The sequence below is a fragment of the Linepithema humile genome, chromosome 2 (genome assembly GCF_040581485.1).
Source record: "Linepithema humile isolate Giens D197 chromosome 2, Lhum_UNIL_v1.0, whole genome shotgun sequence".
Taxonomy (NCBI): Eukaryota; Metazoa; Arthropoda; class Insecta; order Hymenoptera; family Formicidae; genus Linepithema; species Linepithema humile.
Window position 1 is genome coordinate 28,057,835 of NC_090129.1, and position 21,576 is coordinate 28,079,410.

Below are 21,576 nucleotides of genomic sequence, written 5' to 3' on the forward strand. Positions count from 1 at the left end.
GATAACTGCGATTGGTGCTCGGCGGCGTTAATGCTTCGTGAGCATGCAAGGTGCATTCGCGAGTGCGCGTACCAATGCGGGTGTCGTTACAAAATTGCGGTATCGTGAAATACGGTGATCCGCGAGCGGAATATCACGCGAGGATACACCGTGTAGGAAGGATAACACAGCGCGAACTGAATGTTAAAGCAGAAATGATGAGTTTCCCTTCTGTTTACAAAATCGCGCGATTGACCAACTTCGAGTTTTCCGTTTTACAGGGAAAAAAAAAAAACCGTTCACCGCGCGTAACTGAACCCAATCTAACGCACAAAGAACGAAGTGGAAATTTTCGATAAAAATCTAGAGCAAGAAAATGCAGAATCTTTTGTTCTCACAAAATAAAAATCCATAATTGTAAAAAATGTTGCAGGTATAAAATTGAGATAAATAATGTGATTTTATAAAAAGTAACTTTTGTATACCGCACAACTGCATATCCGTTAATCTATCCTCGTTTTCGCAACAGAATTTATTTGTATTGGTATATTCGTTCATTAGTGAATATATTTTCAATGCGAAAGCAATAATGTGTAAAGGTACTTATTATAGTTTCTTCCGGTAGTTACGAAAGCATTAAGACGTGCTCTCAGATACGTAATTAGCGTTGGATATCTGATTTATCATTGCGCAAACACAGAACAATCGCTAGTCGTATTCTCATATACGATGTGAACGCAAACGATATATAACTCCTACATTTCAAAGGACTCTTACGAAGCGCGTACGTGTACGGAACTTGTCTCTCTCAATGTAAACTGCTAGACGTTATTTTAAGCGCGGGAATAAGATTCCTGAGACATTCTTTCCGTAACATCAGCTGCATTCGATTGTTTAAACTTTTTCCGATATCACAAACCGTTGTAGAGGTCTAAAACGGCTCGGATAATCGCAAGAAAATAAATATCCTGGCGGAATTTCTGGCCACTTTGCAGCATTTCGCAAAACATTGTGTAAATTTGCATTAAAAGAACACATCGTAGAGCGGAAGATTCTCGAATGCGTGGAGAATACAATCGTACGGAGCGAGACAACGACATAATAGAGATTATTCTCGGGCGAGTAACCTCTTTTAATCGAGTTGACCCTAGCCGGCGATTAAACAAATTGGAAAGGTCTCATAAATGTCGGAGCAAGATCTTTCATAATATACGACGTCGAGAAGTAAATATTTTGAAAATCATTATATCAGTCGGAAAAAATTCTAGCTTCCGCACTCGAATCATGCAGGACTTTGATAATTTCTTAAAGAAATTTGCAATGCGCGCCCGAATTAACGCAGTAATGCTTTCTTCGCATTAGCCGCTCGATTCTACCTCGATTGTTAATTTTTAATATCACTCCCGCTCTTATCTGTAGTTAAATATTTTGTCACTCTAGCGATTACATCACACGCAAGTGCATATTGGATAGAATGTCGGATGTACACTTTTTACAATGTTGTAATGCGCGCTACTTAAGTAAACGATAGCGCTCCCGATAAGCGACGATTTAGAGAACGTTAGATAAACGGTGGCGATCGTCACGCTTCCATATCTTGGAAAAATAATCAAATGCGGAACGATTGTCGTTTACCTGAGTTGTCATAATCTAATCGCGGCGAATCTACGCTTTAATTCTGGATTTCCGCACAAAAGAGTGATCGAAACGAAAAAAATGCAACTATCAGGCTCTTTCCTTTGCATCGCTGAGTTTTTATCGCTTGTGTAGAAAACACCGATAGTCTGGAATGTTTGTACGCAGAATCGGGAAATGTTTGCGTTTAATTTTAACCGCGGTGTATTTCTGCGCTTTGACGAGTAGTCAATACTTCGCAGACGACATTTCGGACACGATAACGATGCTAACATCTTCCTTCCTCTTAATTTTTCCCCCTTCTTCATTCTCATTATCTACCTATCTCTCTCTCTCTCTCTCTCTCTTTCCCTCAGTCTTCCAATTATTTTCTCTCCTTTTAACAAAGTAATTACGCAATGCGAGGAAACGTGCAAGGATACATACGGATGTAGCTTCTCTCCACGCTGAATGCCAAATATGTTTAGCAAAGTAATTTAGATAAGTCCGAATTGTCCGCGTGTGACGTAAATGACGGATTGCTCGCGGACGAGCGAGCGGCACGTTGAGTTGCATGAAAATATTTCAAATGCAGAACGTGCTACGTGAGATAGAAAATTGAGGAGGATGTAATTAACTCTTTGATGAGTCTCTAAGAAACTTGATAAAACACGTAATTGGACATCGACACTTGAAATTGAATCGAGTGTATTTGCGGATGAATTAAAAAATAATTGATGAATTCCTTGCATACGAATTCAAGAATTTATTTTGATATCAAAGTAACTCCAAGCATTGAGTGCGTATCGAAATTGACTCGAGCTTGAAGATAACGTTACTTTTGGATGACGTATATTGCCAAAATATATTGAAATTTAGCGCGGAGAAAAGAATTTGTTTATGTGGGTAAAACCGTGTTGCGTAAATGGATTATCGTCATCATAAATAGAATCAGAATCGCGCGGAGATTATTTCTATCAGATAACGATCGCGTCGTTTAACGTATATAGCGACGATAAGTGCGCAAATATCATTATCCGTAATCGGGAGATAAACAAAGTGAAGATAAAAATAACATAAATTATAAATTAACCATTAATCGATTACCATTAATCACGAGTGGACCGTGAAACATGATTTTCACATGCAATTGCAACATAAGTAATCGATTTTTGACGATTTGACGGCAAATGTTTTGTATGAATTATGCATTTTGTCTCGCAATGAACTTTAAATTAAAATTTGATGTATAGAATAATAATTGAAATATTGATTCTATTTTGTACCTCAAAATTATGCACGGAATAATACGAATTTAAAAACGAAGTATAATTACAATTAATGATAAGTTTTAAAATATAAATAATGAGTTTATCACGACCATGTTATCACAGCCACGGTTATTTTCTAGAGGATTTTCACATGACTTTCCCTCACATGGCTTAGTGTGTCACTGCCCTGAGCCGTGCAATTGAAAGCGTAAATTGCCGGTTTTGATCGAAATAAGAACTATGTTTACTTCAAATAACCGAATCATTTTTATTTTTGCGAAAAGTGTCAGTTCCGAGGAAACGGCGCGCATCGAAAACAATTTCAAAGGTCACGCACGCGTGCAATCCCTCGTGAAAAGGTGCAGTACAGCGTAATTGCCGCGGGATTGCAGCTCGCGTCAAGATATCGTCGGTAAACGATAATCTCGTGAGTATGAATTTATATTTTCCCTCGATCAAATCTCAATTTCAAGTCGCCCGGTGACTGATTACGCGGCGACGCCGCTCCGCGGCGGCTGCGTCTAACTCGAAACGACTCAGGAAGGACGGCGGGTATGATGAAAGATTCATCAGATACTGTATAAGTAATATATCGTGGCGATCCGCCAGAGATAAAGTTCCTCCGACTCGTTCTGCGACTCGCGCGATCGGCATTTTCAATCTACCGCGCCGATCGTCCTCACGCGTGTTCCTTGCGCGCTCAGAAATTCTACTCAAGAATTCACGCGAAAAAGTAAATGCGAAAACGGGCGAGTATTGCTGGTAATTCAACGATCGTACATTGGCGATAGAAACTACTGTCTCTATCGATTTTGCCGGATTAGCGTAAAAAATTCTCAGTTTTTTACAAATGAAATATCGCGAATCGGGAAAATTCAATTATTAGACGCGTGCGCGCCCGGCGATTTATGAAGCGTTCGCGCGATGCGGAACATCATGATTATTATTACTGCGAGCAAAAGCAAGTTCTGCGGACTCGCGAGACGAGTAGCATCCACGATTTATGGCACTTGTTGCCGTTACGTGTACCACGGATTGGATATGGAAATAGATTATTGTGCACGATAAAGCGAGAGGGCGCGGGAGAAAGAAGGAACACATGCATACACAACGAAACGTCTTCGGCTAAGAGGCGTAGGTTGTTATCAAGGCGCTTGATACAACGCAACTGTGACAAATGAACGATCCGAAGAATTCTTATTTTTTTGGGTTTAATTTCTATTAAAAATTTAATTTCCTCGTTGCAATCATTCGGATAAAACCGAAGAAGCTTTCATGAGTGAGCGTAAAATTGTTAAAAATATATTCGCGCTAATTGTATAAAATAAAAGGTATTACATAGTAATTAATGGCTGATGTAGATGTTGCAAGATTGAATTGCCTTCCTCTTTTGCGCAATGCAATTTTAAATAATTAACGTATTGTTTCGTCGTATTTCTGCGACCGCATTTATCGTATTTCTGCAACCGCAGACAGCTTTCGGATTCATTTGCGAGGTTATTAAGAGCGCGTGTTAGAGAAAATTCACGCGGGCATCAACGGATGCAGAGTTCTCGTTTCGAAATACTTCTGACCTAAGCGCAAGCTAAACAGGTGAAAGCAGTGCACCACGGGTGAAAGTTAAATTCACCGCGCCCGTCTCTCAGAACTCATAAAGTGTCATTAATCGGCAGGATAAAGTTAATGACAAACGCGACGCAAGTATCCGCCCCGCGCAAATCAACGCCGATATCGATTTGAAAAAGCGAAAGGATCGTTTTGGCATTTTTTAATTGAACGCACGATTAACTGCATTAATTAAAATCGAGGAGTGAATCCTTAAGAAATCTTACAATTAGTAAACTATAATATATTATCGTATCGATATTTTTTACTAATATTGTTACTGATTGATGGAGATTATTAATGATATTATGAAGGAAATACCGATAAAATATCTGGATAAAATAATTAAGAAGCCAAATAAATTGTTCAAAAATTCATTCGTTAAGACAAAATCGATTATAAATTCTATAAGAAAGATAAGTTAATTTATTCCTAAAATATTTTTCAGTAAATTCGCGACGTGCTGTATATTTATCCTGAAATCTGCTCAAGCTTACGAATGTAATATAATTCAAATTTAAAAATAAAAATAAAATTTAAATCTAGCCTGCTATTTTTGCATAAAGTAATTTAATATTTAAATGAAATCGGCGAAAGGATAAATAACGGTAAAAAAATCGTTATTTATTTTTTTTCTTAAATTAATCGTATGTGAAAAAATAGAAACAATTATTTTCTTTCATATTATTACTGTAATAAAACGTAGTAAGCGATATAAAACACGTGCAGATTAGATTATGTAAGTAAATTATAATAATTCTCATAGAGATATCATACTGTCTCTTTTTCGCCTCTTCTCGGCCCCTTCTTTCTCTCTATCTATCGAAAATATATCCGAGCGTTAAATATCGTTGTGTAAACTCAGTAAAATAAATTTTGCATATTTGGCACCGTTTGTAATCGTTTAATATAATGCGCTCTAATTGCAAAATACAACTTTATTTATTTGTGCTACTAAAACTTACGCAAAATTTTTAACTTTTAATTGTTAACTCAAATCCTTACTGCTCAAATTTTTATTAAAGAAAAATCAATTCCGTATTTTCAAATCTACAAGGAATTCGCAGATAAAAGATTATTAAATTTAAGATTTAAGACTACAGAATTAAACATATTTAATTGAGTTTATTTATTTTTCAAGAACATTCTTCTTTTTAAAATAAAAAAATGTTATGGTAAATAATAACAAAATTAATAAAATGTACAGTTCTTTTTAGAAAATAACTTTTGCTAATATGAGTATACTGTTAAATCGTCAAATTCTATAGAAAAACCGGAAAATTCAAGCGTATTGAATTCGGTTTTTCACCACAGATTTCACGGCGTGGACCGGTATACATATTCGTGCATTCCTGAAGTGAGTCGCTCGCGTCGCACCGATCGCAAGCGTAGCCGATACCCCTACCGCCGCATTCCACCTGTCAGAAGGTGGCTTCGCGTACTGTCACAGGTTTCGAGGGGAAAATAAAAAAGGAAAACCTTACGAGCGAGAGCGTCGCATGCCCGAAAATCCGGTAGACTCGACGTCGGCGAGCCCCGGAGAATTCCCTTTGCCTCAATACGGCATTGTTCAAAATCGCGCACCCGTACACACACATTTACAGATCGCACGCGCAGAGTTACACACTCGAATATGAATGCACTCACCGCTTTAACTACCATCGTCGATTGGCCGGCCGCGCCGCATTCTTCTCGCTGCGGCTCGCAGATGGACGGATTAGATTCCAACTGGTGTCGTGAATCGCCGACGAAGTGCCGAGATCGAGACTCAAGCCGATTTTCGTACTCCGTTTCGCATCCTCCTCCGTACGGCACTCCACCCGTGCGTGTGTGCGATGGTTGTTGTTCGCGCCGCTTGGGGTTAATCGCCTGGCGTTTTCAGTACAGCGAGACCAAAGATCGCAAATAGATCGTCGTCGATGTCGAAACGCGCACCTGCAATCGCAAATCGGACGATGGCGTTGCGAATTAAACATTCAAGAATGTAAGCTGCAATGGGAACAACAACGGAAGACAACGCGAACCGACGCTCGCCACAACATAACTGGACACAGGTTGGAGGGGGAAACTGAACCGACCGATGAAGAAAGGAATATAGGGAGGAAGAGCCGCGAGAGGGTAGGGGTAGGGCGTGGGACAGTCGAGTAAAAGGGGAGGGGAAGGGCCTCTCACCGGTATGAACGACAGAAAGGATACAATTGGTAAATGTTGGGTTCGAAATATATTGCGGGACGCAGTTTTTTTTCATACGAATTTTTCCTTTAAATAAATATAAGATAGTCATTGATTTTTAAAACGGCGCTCAAGCGTGTTGGCACAAATTGGCGCAGACATATCGGGGTTAAGTGTTTATATCATAAATTTTCATATTTTATACCGTGAATTCAAACTATGAATTTATACGCTCCAATAGATCGTGCAATAAATTTGTTTATACAATTTTGTACTAGCATGTTTGGACGTATAAACCGTTTCAATGTAACTCTCGTCGATATAAATGAAGAAATTACAGCATTTGCGATTGTAAGAAATATTAACTGACGTTAAATATTATTATCGTATATTCTCCGTAATGAAATCAAATTGATTTAATTTTCGAATATATCAATAAACTCATTTTTGTATAAAAAAAATATAGCATTACATAAACACTAATAATTTATTCAAGAAAATAAATTTTCTGTAATTTTATGAGAGAAAGTGGGAAATGAAGAAATGTTGTTTGATTTCTTGAATGTCTCTGTACTTTTTTTTACTTTCCCTGGCACTTAATTGATCGATCTCTACTTAAATCATTAAGTATTCTTTCCACAGTGTATCGACATGATACTCCGTTTGATAAAGAAAGTATGAGAGAGATATGTTACGCGTAAAGAAAGTTTGATTTTTAATACTTAGTTGTAGCTTCTGCATGAAACTGCATCTAGGCTAAGTAGTTGTAGGCAGCGTTTACAATGCGTGACCAATGTTAATCTCTTTCTTCTTTTGCACGACGCCACATGTCGCATAGCAGGTGTAATTAAGAAATTCTAAGAAGCACCTAAGTAGGAGGGCATTAGCAGCGTCGACGTATAATAGTTATTGTTCGCCTCCGTAAAAACTTTGATTTCACAGAATACTACTTTGCCTTACCTTCAACGTCTTTACGTAACATCTATAATTCCGAATACCTCACATTCGAAAAACTATGCCAAACGGTAAAGCTTTCGTACTTTCGTTATTTTGGAATATTAATATATTATAAAAAAATATATGAAGATCTTTATTACTATATTTAGCCATTTATTTTACACATCTCCGATGTGTGATATATTTTATTTATTTTTTAATCAATCTCTTTCTTTATTATTGATTTTTTTTTTTTTTTTTTTTTTTTTTAATGTATTATGTTAATTATTTATATTATCCAAATTATAGCAGTAGAAATTAATTCTGTTCATATATATCTAAATAAGAAATAATAAATAAATAATAAATTACTCGTGCCTCAATTATGTTGCTCGACATCCTTCAAACATCATTTTCTCTTTTGCTTCTTTTTCGCTGTTTTTCCGTGGCACTGACGAAAACGCGGTTATGTTTGCGCGAAACTTTACACGATATTTCCAAAGTATATTTTATAACACTCAATGATCGCGCGATACTGCACGGCACTTCCGGTAAAGATTGTAATCGCACGATACTTTTCACGACACTCCCAACGCATATTTCCTTTACTTTTGATTTTTAAAATAAAAACTGTACGAAATCATTATTCGTGCGATTCGCAATTTTTCGCAACAATGATGAATAGCATTGAAAGTTGCGCGACTAATTTCATCCGTTGCATCTGAAAAATATGCACGTGTTAGTATTGCCATCTATTGGTACTTTCTTATATCACACTACAGATACTTTTTCACGCCGACGCTCGACGCTCAATTTCAGCGTTAGAAGACATCATGTGACCAAAAACTATTGCAACGATTGGTTATTTTTAGTCACGTGATGTCTTTTAACGCTGAAATTAAACGTCGAACGTCAATGTGATAGATACCTTAGGTCTGTTCTTTATAGCTGAACTGGCTGCACTACTTCAGAGTTTATCTTTCTCCTTCTAATGTAGAGAAAAAAAGATAAACTCTGAACTAGTGCAGCCAGTTCAGCTATAAAGAACAAACCTCTTATTACACGTGTACTGTAAAGAGGTTATAAATATGTATAAGTGACTGAAGTTGTGCGACAATTGTACGATAATATAGCACGAAAAGAGGTTAAAATGGGTTACGTACAGGATACTTAAATAGAAGAAAGTTTAAACAAAGAAACTAGATAGATAACTCTGAAGTTCTAATGTTAAAATACCTGCCTGCCAAAAATAAGATAGATTGAAGGCACTCCAATAAATAAAATATAAGATGGCATCGATAACTGAGTTAGTGAACTCCTTCGACGTGGATTCGGAAGAACTTGAATGGTTGATACAAGAGATAATGGTCAATAATGACGTGCCATTTTACAAAGACGAGGTACAAAATAAATGTTTTTAATTGCAAAATATTTTGTATGTTTTATGTATTGTTATATTCCAGGTTGACAGATTGCAAAATATTATCATAGCAAATATTAATTCTCGTATAAATCAAGAGAATACTCGATATCATGGTTTACGTATGTTGGATAGAATTTTGCATAGATGCTCCAAAGATTTATTTTCAAAGTATGGTTTATTGTGGATAGCCAAAGCTACTCAAATACTAGAAAATGCACGGAGTAATACACAAGAAATAACACTAGCGTGCAAAGTATTGGGATCTTTAATCGAACACTGTAAAGAAATCACAGATTTACACAAACAGATCTCTATGCAAAATGTAAAACAACTCTTAAATGTACTTGATGCGTTGAAAACAGATGCAAAGTGTGGAGCAGTGTATTATTTGACAGCCGTTTTGCTATATCATTATCCTCAAGTTTGCGAACGATTTCAGGTAATCCAATAGATGAATATTTGTTTTATAAGTTTAAATATTTTATGCTACATATTAATTTAAAAAAAATGTACTTGTGAGCAAGAGAGACCATTTGTAAGATTAATGTTCTGATGTCTTCAGGAATTGATAAAAAAAATGATACTATTGCAAATTGATTCTACACAAGAAAATTTGGTTAACGCAAGTGCAAAATGTTATGTTCTCTTGTCAAAAGCAACAGAGCGTTCGTTTAACCCACCGCCAACTAAATCCACATATACTGCATGGCTGTATAATGAAGCATTACTTTGCAACAACTTGCACACTATAATGGATACATTGTTCTCTGAATTACTAGAATTGGAAAGTGTGGTTGTCTGGGATCAGTTAGCATTACCAACCATACTTGAACAGGACAATACAATACAGTACTATAATAAACAAAAGCAAAGATTTTCAAATCTGTGCACTTATCTTTCCTCAATGTTGCGGTACAAATCTTAAATTTATATTTCAATATTTAATATTATCTCTAAAAATGCATAGTGTATGTTTTTAATTTATAATTGCAGTGGATATGAAGCAAAAAATACCGTTTTACCTGATGCTATTATACGGGTTTTATGCAGAGGATTGGCAATAACGCCATTAAATATAAAAAATAAAACATTTAAGGGACAAATGTTATATATGATCTTGCCAAAAATGCATATTAGCTTACTCACAGTTTTGGATGCATTTATAAATGGGTAAATATTGCTAATAAAATATACTTATGTTTAATTAAGCAACATGAATTAACGTAATATTAAATGGATTATAATATATATTTCAGATTTGCACAGGAGTTGATACCGTTTGGAGGAACAATATTAAATTTATTCCAGCAAACATTGCAGTGGACTAGCACTATTTTAGAAAATCAAATAACATTTGGTAATAGTAAACCTTTCAAAAATGTTAAAATATGTCTTTATAAATGTCTCTCTTCGTGGTTGAAGAATACCAAATCATTGTCAGGTATAGAGACAATTACGAATAAAGATATCACCTTCATATTAAAAGATATAACACCAGAAGAAGATCGTATATTATTATCTGTAAGTTTAATGCTTGGATAATTATGAAAACTACACAATGATTATGATATATAAAAATCTAACTGATCTGATGTTAATTATATATTAATCTAGTTACAAATTATGTAAATTTGTATATAGAATTATTTTATTATCTTGTTTCAGGTGCAACAAAACACACAGCATTTGTCTAAACGAGCAGCAAAACGTTTGAAAAACAGTCAATATGAAAACAGTTCAGTCTTGAATAATGGAGAAGCTGTAACTAAAAATGAACATTTAGATGCAGATGTATGCAGAGAAGCTGCTATTGTTTTACAGAACATACTTTTCAGTGGTAGCGTTCTGCTAAAACTGACATTTTATAAGGTAAAATTATTGAAATTTTTGTTATAATTATAGATTTTGATAATTTTTGCATTTCTAAATATCTGAATATCTGTTTTAGAATGTTCAAAATACCATTATACCTTTATTATACAATCATTATTTGGGTTCCTCTGGACAAAATTTTTATAAACAACACAACAAATGTCGCTTGGAGCTATTCAAAGTATTAAAGGCTTTACAAATGAACCCACAGGCTACATTAGCGTTTCCTACACAATATTCTTTAGAAATATCACACATGGCAGCTAATGATATTGATTTAAATATCGCTTATGAAGCTAAACTTACATTAGCCGAATTGGAAAAAATTATACATCCTGTTGCACCTACGTTACAATTACCTCGACAGCAGTAAGTATCTCAAATTTGCAATATACTTGAAATAATACACTATTACAAAAACACTTATTTGCAGAAAACCTGATGATCAATTTGTTTCTGAAAAACAAGAAGAAGAAGTTGCTACTATTAGCGAATTGGATAAAAAAAGTAGGGTTGAAGAAGAACTTTCTCAAGATACAAATATAATGTCTACATGCAAACGGCCAAAAATAATTTCAATAGAACGTGTTAAAATAATGGAGAATGCAAGCAGTACAGAACAAAATTGTTTGGAAAGAATAGAAGCAAATAATAGTGTAATGGATGTAGATAAATCTCAGGTAGATAAGAATTCGTTCCAAAATGTTTAAAATGACATTTTTTTAAGCATGTGATATTCATTAACTCTTCGATACACAATTTTTCTTGCTCTTGTGATACATTTTTATCTTTGTACTTTTCAAAATTTTTGAAATGTCATTTCTTTTCCAAAATTTTTGAAAAGGAAAAGATAAAAATGTATCACAAGAATAAGAAATTGCATAAGAAAGAAAGTTAGTGTTGTGTAGTTGAAGAATTAATGAATATCAAAAATCACATTTACGTCGAAAATTTGTTATGTCATGATACGCGAAATGCAAATGTTAGATATAAATTTAGAGCAGATTTGGTGCCTAAATATTGATAATAAATCTGACACATAGTATTGCGATCAACATCGCATTGGTATTAGAATTTTAATAATGCCCCAACATTGTGTAGTAATAAAGAATTCTAAATTTTGTATTTTTCGTGATTATTTTGCATCTGATAAGAGCTTGTACGCGGCGACGAGCTTTATCGAGATTAAAAGTCTGAAAATTAGATATATACGGACTTTTGCATGTGCGTAAATTATATCCCATTCAGAGAAATCTGAGAGCGACCGTCTTGATATTTTTGGAGGCATGCTTAACTCAGTTTCCACTCTTTGTATCAAATATTCGAAAGCGACTGTCTCGATATTTTTCGCATAGCGCAAAGTTCGGTTTCCGCTTTTTGCGTCTAAAATTGATGTTGATAGTCGATCATAGTCGACCATGATCGATCGTTGTCAACATTGTTCGAGATCCGTGATTGATCATCATCGATGAGGCCACGGATTTCGAATTTCCGTGCTCGACCATGGGATCAATCAAGCCATGGGACCACGGATGCGTGAGTAAGCTAGGAAAGATGAAATTAGTGTACAGCAAAAACACAAAAGTACATTCTTTAATTAAAAATTTTTTCATGAAATAAATTATTTGGAACATACTGTCTATTTGTAATTTATGTTCGTGTAATAAGCTTGCAATACAATTTCTGTCAAATAACTACTGGGAATTGTTCATTTAAAAAATGTGTAAAAGGTATAAAAAAATTTTTTTTTGCTCCAAATTGGTACCAATGTACCTAATTGTCATGTAGAGTTTTGGCGCGATCTGTCGATTAGTTTATTTACAGCTGTTGGTTAAGTTAGTCGACCTCAAGTGTGATCTGTGATTTTCAAAATGGATAAAAATATTGAACAAAGAGTTTGCCTGAAATTTTGTGTTGCCAACGAAATTTCTTGTGCTGAATCATTGAAAATGTTGGAGAAGGCCTACAGTGAGTCAGTTTTATCGAAAACACGAGCATACGAGTGGTACAAAACTTTCAAAGAAGGCCGAGAAGTGATTGAAGACTTGCCTCGTTCCGGTCGACCTTCAACGTCTTCAACTGACGAAAACATCGACAAAGTGGAGGAAATGGTGATGGAAAATCGTCATTCAAACTTAAGAGAGATGGCTCAGGATCTGGACATGTCTCACGAATCCGTTCACATCATTTTAGTTGATGTTTTGGGCATGAGACGCGTCGCAGCACGGCTTGTTCCGAAGGAGCTGAATTTTCTTCAAAAAGAGCATCGCAAACAAGTTGCTGAGGACATGCTTCAACGAGCCAATTCGGACCCTACATTTATTAAACGCATCATAACAGGTGACGAGACGTGGGTTTATGAGTTTGACATGCAAACCAGCCAACAAGCTTCGGAATGGCGCTTTGATAACGAGCCGAAACCGAAAAAACCACGTCAAAATCGCTCGAAAAGTCATGTTGACTGTTTTCTTTGACTATCGTGGTGTTGTCCACTCGGAATTCCTTCTGAAGGGGCAAACAGTCAACAAACAATATTATCTGGGCGTTATGAGGCGTTTGAGAGAGAATGTCACCGGAAAAGGCCAGATTTGTGGAAGAACAATTCTTGGATTTTGCACCACGATAATGCGCTGTCCCACAATTCGATCCTTGTACGCGAATTTTTGACCAAAAACTCAACGAATGTCATCGACTAAGCACCGTATTCACCAAATATAGCCCCGTGTGACTTTTTTTTGTTCCCTAAACTCAAGTTACCACTTCGTGGAAGATGTTTTAAGTCCATTGAAGCCATAAAACAAAATTCGCAGGAGCTGAAGGCCATACCGGAAAATGCCTATAAGAAGTGTTTCAACGACTGGATTATTCGTTGGCATAAGTGTATCGCATCAAATGGGGATTATTTTGAAGGCGATAAAATAAATTTGGATGAGTAAACCAATATTTTGTGTTTTATTGAACAATCCCAATATTTATTTGACAGAATGTATGTTTTGAAAAATTTTATTAACATTGTTTTTCCGTGCCAATTTATACAACTTAAATCCTAGTCCACTGATTGTAAAATAAATAAATCTATAAAATGATGTATAACATGTGATATGTATAACAAGTGCGACAGAGAATAAAATTATTAGAATAATAGTTTGTTCTTCTTGAAAAAACTTTGATATACATAATTTAAAATATTTTATAAATTGAACTTTTATACAATCAATAAAAATAACAAAACTCTTATTATATTATATATTATGATCTACATTCTATTAATTATGAGAGTATAAATCTTGTATCATTTTGAGATTTATTGTTTTAATAATATTAAAATAAAATTGGACTGACTTACCAATACGATGTGCAGCAGCGGAATTGTCACTGTGCCGATACGCAAAGTTAATCTAAAATACAAAAAACATTGTTTCTAGCTCCCCCCTTACTTCATCGTCCCTCGCCCACAACCGGTTTTTTTGAGGTAACCTTCTCTCTATAGATCTTGTATTCAACACAAAAATCTAAAGATATATCCAGACAAACTTGCGTAGCAAACATATGCATAAGAAAGTTAATTGGCTCATTTTTTTATGCATATATTAATGCGCCTATGCAAGTTTATTGAATATATCTTAATCCGCATACAAAAAAATTGTATGTAAGAGGTTATAAACAATTGTAAACATTTATAAATTGATCGATGTAATGATAATGACGTGTCATTTAATAATCAAGAGGTATGAAACAAGTATGTTTTTGAAATTTGCAAAGTATTTTGTATGTTTTATATATTGTTATATTCCAAATTGATAAAGTGCAAAATATTATCATAGCAGATATTAATTCTCGTATAAATCAAGAGAATACTTGATATAATGGGTTTATTTATGTTTGATGGAATCTTATCTTATCTTTAGATGCTCTAAAGATTTATTTTCAAAATACGATATATTATGAATAGCCAAAGCTATTCAAATACTAGAAAATGCTGTGCAGCAATTCACGAGATTTGACACTGGTATGCAAAGTATTAGGATCTTTAATTGAATACTGTACAGAAATCACAGAATTACACAAATAGATCTCTATGCAAAATAACAACTCTTAAATGCATTTTACAAACAGATGCAAAGGGTTAAGCAGTATATTATTTAATAACTGTTTTATTATCTTCAAGTTATCATTACTATTGTATCTTTCGTCTTGTATTGTCTTTTGTGCTGTATCAAATTTTTAAAATTTTTAGTATTGTAATAAAGTTACATTATAAAGATATGTTACGATACAAATTGCAATATAAAATTAAATGTCTTTTTACATATCAAATCTTTCAACAAACTGGCAAATAACAATGTTTTATTTGATATTTTTTATTATTTAATTATTTTATAGTTATAATTGTAATAACACATACACAATAAGAATAATGTATAAAGCACGGTGTAAGAATATAAGGTGATTTCACGGTAACAAATTTTTGTGATTTTTCTGTCATTGTTCCACATTGAACTGCTAGGTGGCTACGTGTTGAGGGACTTTAAATATATATATATATATATATAAATTTTATTAAAATTTTATTGTCCTGCGGAACTTAATTATAAATATTCATTTTCTTAAAGAAACTTAATTTTCTATAAAGATTAAAATACATTATTAATTATTTTTTCTGCAAATTTAACTAAGAATAATTTATTATAAAAAAATAAAAAAATATTTTGTCAGTAATATATATTTTTATACACAATGTTAAAAGTTTTATTTTAAAAAATTTGTATTATTTAGGACTATAATTATATATAGATGTGTTTTAGAGATTCATCATCTATCTTTTTCTATCCACATCTATCCATATCATAGATATATTACATATAGATAAAGCTTTGTACCATTTTTGCTATAGTGCAACACCTGCCAAGATAATGACGGATTTTCCTCCTTCGCGCATACGCATTCGTATATTTATCTCGGCGGATACAGCACTTTTACATAAAATTAGGGTTATATCCTTGGCTGTCATGGATAAACAGAAGATAAATGCGCGATTGCACATGCGCGAGGGAGGAAAAGATAATTTTATCTTGGCAGGCAGTAAGATTCACAAAGCTCTATCTATATGTAATATATCTATGATCCATATCTTCTATTCTTTTTTACTTGGGATTTTGCACCAACGTGACATCTTGTGTGACATGCCTTAACTATGACATCTTGATCACAGATTTTTTGATAGAATACAATGGTCGTGAAATCACCTTATATTCTTACACCGTGGTATAAAGTAAATGTACGAAGAATAAGAATTTAACCAGCAAATGGTATTCGCGGTACTTTTGGTAATATTCCGCCGTTTGGTTTTGTTGGTTGCGTTTTATTTTCTACATTCGCTTCTTTGACTTCTGGGATGAGCTCATTGAGCGCGTTGATGGGTTTATTAATTACAGATGCTGTTCCTTTGGTGCCTTGGTCTATTAATTGGGGAAGCACATTACTTACGCTACACAAAGCTGATTCAAATCGTTCCGGCGCAACAGTCCACAATCCCATTTCGCAGTATCTGTTGTACAAGTATAGTATATATTTTAATAACATGTCCAATTAATGGTTGATTAATATAAATTTTTTATAATATAATTTTTTACCTAAAATTAGTTTTGCTTTGCAGAGTCGTTGTAATACTGACAAATGAATTTGTGTCATCCGAGAATTGTGGAATTATGTCTGGCATCCAAGTGCTGTTGGAAGTGTTATTGGAACGTATATTTCCAGTAGGCGCGCTAAGCGTGCCGCTCCTTGCAAAATTTGCTATCATGTTTGTGAAAGTCTCAGTCACACGTTCATCCGATTCGTCTGGTTTATCACTGTCGGTCACTTTTTCGCCGGTAATTGTATTTCGATTAAAGACGAATCCTAAATCATCGCCGTGATACAAATTACCTACGAGATGAGTAATTATTTAAAAATTGTATACACTGATTGATTTTATCAATTATTGCAGACTGTACCGTCAGGAGATTGTATAGCGTTAACGATCGGCAATCCGGCGAGGAAATCTTTACCGTAATTTCTCTTTCCTTTATGATCAAAGGTATATAAAAATGCGTTTGCCTTTTTCGACCAATGGTCGACGGTCAAAAGTGCAGGAGCGTTGTAGAGTGAATCGGCTAAAGCTTCCGCGACTCTACTTTGCGTGCGTAAGCCTGTGTAATCGAAATAGTCACTGAAAGCCTGCGGGATAATCCGCGATCCGTTTTGCATGTTTGGGATGGTTCCTTGCAAATACGGTATGAAATCATTGATCAAAAAATTTGGATCTGCATTCAATTTGTTCTGCACTTCGTCCTTGTATCGGCCGGAGATGGCGCCTCCCGTTTCGTCGTTCATAACTCCGGTTAACAATGGTATAGACGGAATATCGCCGAGCTTCAAGGAATTCTCTGGCGATGCAGTCATAAAATTCGGGAGCGATCTGCAAGTGATTAACGTAATTTGAAACGTTAAAGAGAATTTTGATACTCTTTCAATTCGCATTACCTCCCATCGTCGGCGCCTTCCACAACAGGACCGGGTGCGAGCAAGTTAGCTAAAGCAGAGACGAAACCTCGGGCGGCTGAACGAATGTTCTCCAATTCGGAGTCGACTTTTATTAAATTTTTCACTGACAATTCTCGCAAACAGTATACCATTTTTCGAGTATCGTTTGTCGGACATCCGTTTTTGCGCGCAACATATCTGGCGGTTTCGGCAGGATCCTTGTCGACGGCGAAATGAGATAAGATCGAGCCGGACATAGCGATTAAACCACTGAAGCTGTCTAAAAGAGTAGAATAATTAGCGATGAGTAAAAAAGATATGTTTGTGCAACGCAGTAGATCGTGTAATTGCAATTACTTTCGCAGAATTTTGACAAGGACAGCATCATAGCGGAACTGGCGCCAGTGCCATGGCCAAAGGCTACTATTCTACTCGGATTACCGCCGAAGAAGCGTATGTAATCCTTTACCCAATCGACGGCCAGTACCATGTCGAACATACCGTTGTTTCCTGGCATTTCCGGCGTACCTGTGCTTAAAAATCCTGAAAAGATTCTGCAAAGTTAGTTTTCCTTCTTTTATATTATCTTTTTTCTCTATTTTAATATTGCACGTTTTACACTTTTTTTCACAATTAAATTTAAAAAACTTTTATATATAATATCATGCTATATCTTTTTCAGCGTGACATGCATTTACCTAGCGTGCCTAATCTGTATTGAATGGACACGACGATCAGTTTCTTTTTTATTAGATGTCTCATTTCGTATTGACACGCTGCACCTCTTCTGAAACCGCCTCCGTGAATCCATATCAGCACGGGATAGCCGTCGCTATTGTCTGGAAGCGACGGCGTGAACACGTTCAGGAAAAGACAATCCTCGCTTCCGACGATTTTGTCGGATCCGTCGTGGCTCGGCTGAGGGCAAGCAGGTCCCCAAGTAGTGGCGTTGTATTCTCCTTCGAGATGCACGGGCGTAGCTCGCTATAAATTTATTTTTCTTACGATACGAAGATGCTGTGTTTCAATGATAATAACGCGACTCCATTATTTTCTCTGCTACAAAGTTTCGATGTATTATTTGAATTTTAAATTGGTTGAAGTTTGTTGAATAATACTGCGCTTTTCGCAATGAGAGAAAATTCGTACAAATCTCGACGTCTGCTTCATTTCTCGGACGAGATTGATAACATGTATCAAGTTCATTAAATTTGGACAGGATATGCTGACAGATAAAATAATCTTCTAATTTAATTTGGTCACGTTGCCGATTTTTATTTCTACAATAGTGCAAAAGATACATTAAAAGAACTCGTTTTGACTGGACTTTTGCGTGATTGCTTGTTAAAACAACAATGCGCGCGTTAATTCGATAGGTCATTGAATTTACTTGTTCTACGCATTGTGACGTACGCGTTGTACTGTAGTCCACATAACGGTTAATTACGTTCTTAATGAACATTTTATACGGAAAAATAAAAATGTTTATGCTACATTTGCGTGCTTAAGATATAATTTACACACACTGATAGAAACTATTATCTATATTTGATATCTTATTGCGATATATTTATGTACCTGGAATCTATCTCGACCCGTTGGCGGTTGTCCAAACCGGATTCCACGAAAAGTGTAAAATCCTTTGTCGGGATCGCGGCTGCCGATTATTCGTGCATATCGATCGTTTTTATTTACAAAAACTACGGGATCGTCTTCGGGAGGTGGAGCGGCTGCGATACCGCCAACGATTCTCTTTTCCCTAATCAAATTTATATCCTTCGCGTGTATTGATAAGCAAAGTAAAAGAAGAAAAAGCGATTTCACACGTCCGTCCATTTCGAATACGTACATTGAAATAAAAGAATCATCGCAAGTCTCATTTGGCATTCAGTATAAATGTCTGGGTGGGGATGGCTATTGAGATTCCTTCGCTGTAGAATCGCTGCAAATCATTTCTTTACACATTAATAATTTGCAAATTGCGCATATTTAAAATTTTGGTCTTTATTTATTAGTTTTTTTCTGCATAATTAAGATATGATATAAAATTCTAAATTTTCTTTGCAGAAAAATTTAGTTTTTGGTATTTATTAGTTTTTCTACATATTTAAGACATGATATAAAATTTTAAATTATTCTCTTTACAGAATAATTAAAAAAGGAAAAAGTTTAAATTAATAATTCAGATATTGTGCACGGAGCAATGTGTTTGAATTTTAGCGGGATGACTATGTAATCCAATAGAACATTGTGGCGCTTCCACCGACGGCCGATTTCCGGTCTTGCCGTTCTCTATTACACTTCGGCTCTTGTGGTATGTTTGTAAGAATTTATTGATGTGAATTATCCGCTTTAATTTATGCGTTGAAAACAAATCGATTGAGAGAAATTTACAATTGTATTCTTTATGTTATCCTCACATAAGATAAATGCGATATTTTTACGATTTGACAAAAAAATTGATTCATAACTTGAGCATTGCTTTGAGGTTATGTGCCTCTGAGAACCACAACGTGACGCGTGGTGTATTTGTAAAAAGTTAATGGAATAGATTTGTGATACTGTGATTTCTCTTCAGGTTTTGAGCCATGGGTCGAGTAATTCGTGCACAGCGTAAAGGTGCGGGATCCGTTTTCCGATCCCACACGAAAAGGAGAAAGGGAGCACCGAAACTCCGCTCCTTGGACTTCTCCGAAAGGCATGGATTTATCAAGGGTGTCGTAAAGGTTAATATCATTCTATTTCAATTTGATTAGAAGAATGCAGAGTAAGTTTTGTGTAGAAGTGTATAAAGTCAACCTTATAGACTTCTAGCTTAGATTTCATGTTCATGATGATTCTCAATTTACCTCCATCTGATTGTAACTGATGTAAAATAGAGGCTCTTTCTGACGATATGTCTTTTCGTTTTAAAAATATTCTCTAATTATATAGATATTTGAGATAGTTATTTGTTTTTTTTCAGGACATCATCCACGATCCTGGTCGTGGCGCGCCATTAGCGATGGTACATTTCCGTGATCCGTACAAGTTCAAAACACGTAAAGAGTTATTTATTGCACCAGAGGGAATGTATACTGGTCAATTCTTATACTGCGGCAAGAAAGGTACATCAATATTTTTGAACAAATAACGTTAAATATTGCAAAGCAATGCAAAATTGACATTTTTTTTCTTTTTTTACACAATGCGTCGTTTTCAATTTTCCAGCAAATCTTCAGATTGGAAACGTAATGCCAGTCGGTATGATGCCTGAAGGTACAATTGTCTGCAATTTGGAGGAGAAGACTGGCGACAGGGGTCGATTGGCTAGAGCTTCTGGCAATTACGCCACAGTGATAACTCACAATCCGGACACCAAGAAAACCAGAGTCAAGTTACCCTCTGGTGCCAAGAAGGTCATTCCGTCTAATAACAGAGCAATGGTCGGAATTGTTGCTGGTGGTGGACGTATAGACAAACCCATTCTTAAAGCGGGTCGCGCCTATCACAAATACAAGGCAAAGAGGAACTGCTGGCCAAAGGTGTGTTTTTTTAATTTTTTTATTTTAATATATACTTTTATACACTGGCGTAAAGTCAAATCTGTTTGATGATGTAATAGACATTTGAAACCTGAAGAGTTTTATGGTGATATTTTTTTTACTGAATAATATGAAGCTCTATACTGAATTCAAAACTTATATGATATAATGTTCTACATTTTGAGACGTTTGGGAATATTTTCAGGTTCGTGGTGTTGCTATGAATCCTGTGGAGCATCCTCACGGTGGTGGTAACCATCAACACATCGGTAAAGCGTCCACAGTTAAGCGTGGAACCAGTGCTGGTCGTAAGATCGGTCTTATTGCTGCTCGTCGTACGGGTAGAATCAGAGGTGGCAAGACCGACACAAAGAAAGACGATTAGATTAAATATTGACATTTTGGCACAATAAAAAAGTATTTACAAAAATATATTCATGTTTTTATATACTTATAGTTCATTTTATGTATTCTGGAAAATTACAGCTGAACTGAAGAGTAAGTTTGGGAAGTGAAAGATATTTGAAAGTTGAATTGATTTTCCTATAAATTTAAATAAGCGCTACATTTTTTTGCAATATAAAGCTTCCATGTTAAATTTACTTGATATTTGAAATTTCTGAAGATATATAATTACATTGATGTAAAATTTATT

General features: G+C 35.2%; 5 protein-coding genes across 5 annotated transcripts in view; 3 read left to right on the top strand and 2 right to left on the bottom strand.

Annotated features, from left to right (window-relative positions):
* Positions 1–6,493, bottom strand: part of LOC105677342 (enolase-phosphatase E1) — a 44,983-nt gene extending 38,490 nt beyond the window's left edge. The window contains exon 1 of the mRNA XM_067349118.1: positions 6,117–6,493. The gene's annotated coding sequence lies outside the window, so the exon portion shown is untranslated. The remainder of the gene's footprint in view (positions 1–6,116) is intronic.
* A 1,993-nt stretch (positions 6,494–8,486) lies between these two features.
* On the top strand, positions 8,487–12,507 carry LOC105677343 (proline-, glutamic acid- and leucine-rich protein 1). The gene is made up of 8 exons (XM_012375908.2): positions 8,487–8,977; positions 9,041–9,439; positions 9,563–9,912; positions 9,994–10,170; positions 10,257–10,521; positions 10,666–10,869; positions 10,949–11,241; positions 11,306–12,507. The coding sequence occupies exons 1-8, from the start codon at positions 8,867–8,869 to the stop codon at positions 11,580–11,582; spliced, it is 2,076 nt and encodes a 691-aa protein (XP_012231331.2). The 5' UTR covers positions 8,487–8,866; the 3' UTR covers positions 11,583–12,507.
* A 314-nt stretch (positions 12,508–12,821) lies between these two features.
* LOC105677304 (protein GVQW3-like) lies at positions 12,822–13,346 on the top strand. Its single transcript, XM_012375838.1, has one exon. It carries the CDS (start codon positions 12,822–12,824, stop codon positions 13,344–13,346), a length of 525 nt encoding a protein of 174 aa, XP_012231261.1.
* Positions 13,347–15,217: 1,871 nt separating this feature from the next.
* On the bottom strand, positions 15,218–19,398 carry LOC105677346 (cocaine esterase). The gene is made up of 7 exons (XM_012375911.2): positions 18,976–19,398; positions 18,096–18,381; positions 17,755–17,940; positions 17,398–17,677; positions 16,869–17,332; positions 16,506–16,800; positions 15,218–16,420 (listed from the first exon to the last, which is right to left on the bottom strand). The coding sequence occupies exons 1-7, from the start codon at positions 19,282–19,284 to the stop codon at positions 16,168–16,170; spliced, it is 2,073 nt and encodes a 690-aa protein (XP_012231334.2). The 5' UTR covers positions 19,285–19,398; the 3' UTR covers positions 15,218–16,167.
* A 176-nt stretch (positions 19,399–19,574) lies between these two features.
* On the top strand, positions 19,575–21,353 carry RpL8 (ribosomal protein L8). Its single transcript, XM_012375844.2, has 5 exons — positions 19,575–19,711; positions 19,976–20,123; positions 20,363–20,504; positions 20,608–20,921; positions 21,127–21,353. Exons 2-5 carry the CDS (start codon positions 19,986–19,988, stop codon positions 21,304–21,306), a joined length of 774 nt encoding a protein of 257 aa, XP_012231267.1. The 5' UTR covers positions 19,575–19,711; positions 19,976–19,985; the 3' UTR covers positions 21,307–21,353.
* The last annotated feature ends 223 nt before the right edge of the window (positions 21,354–21,576 follow it).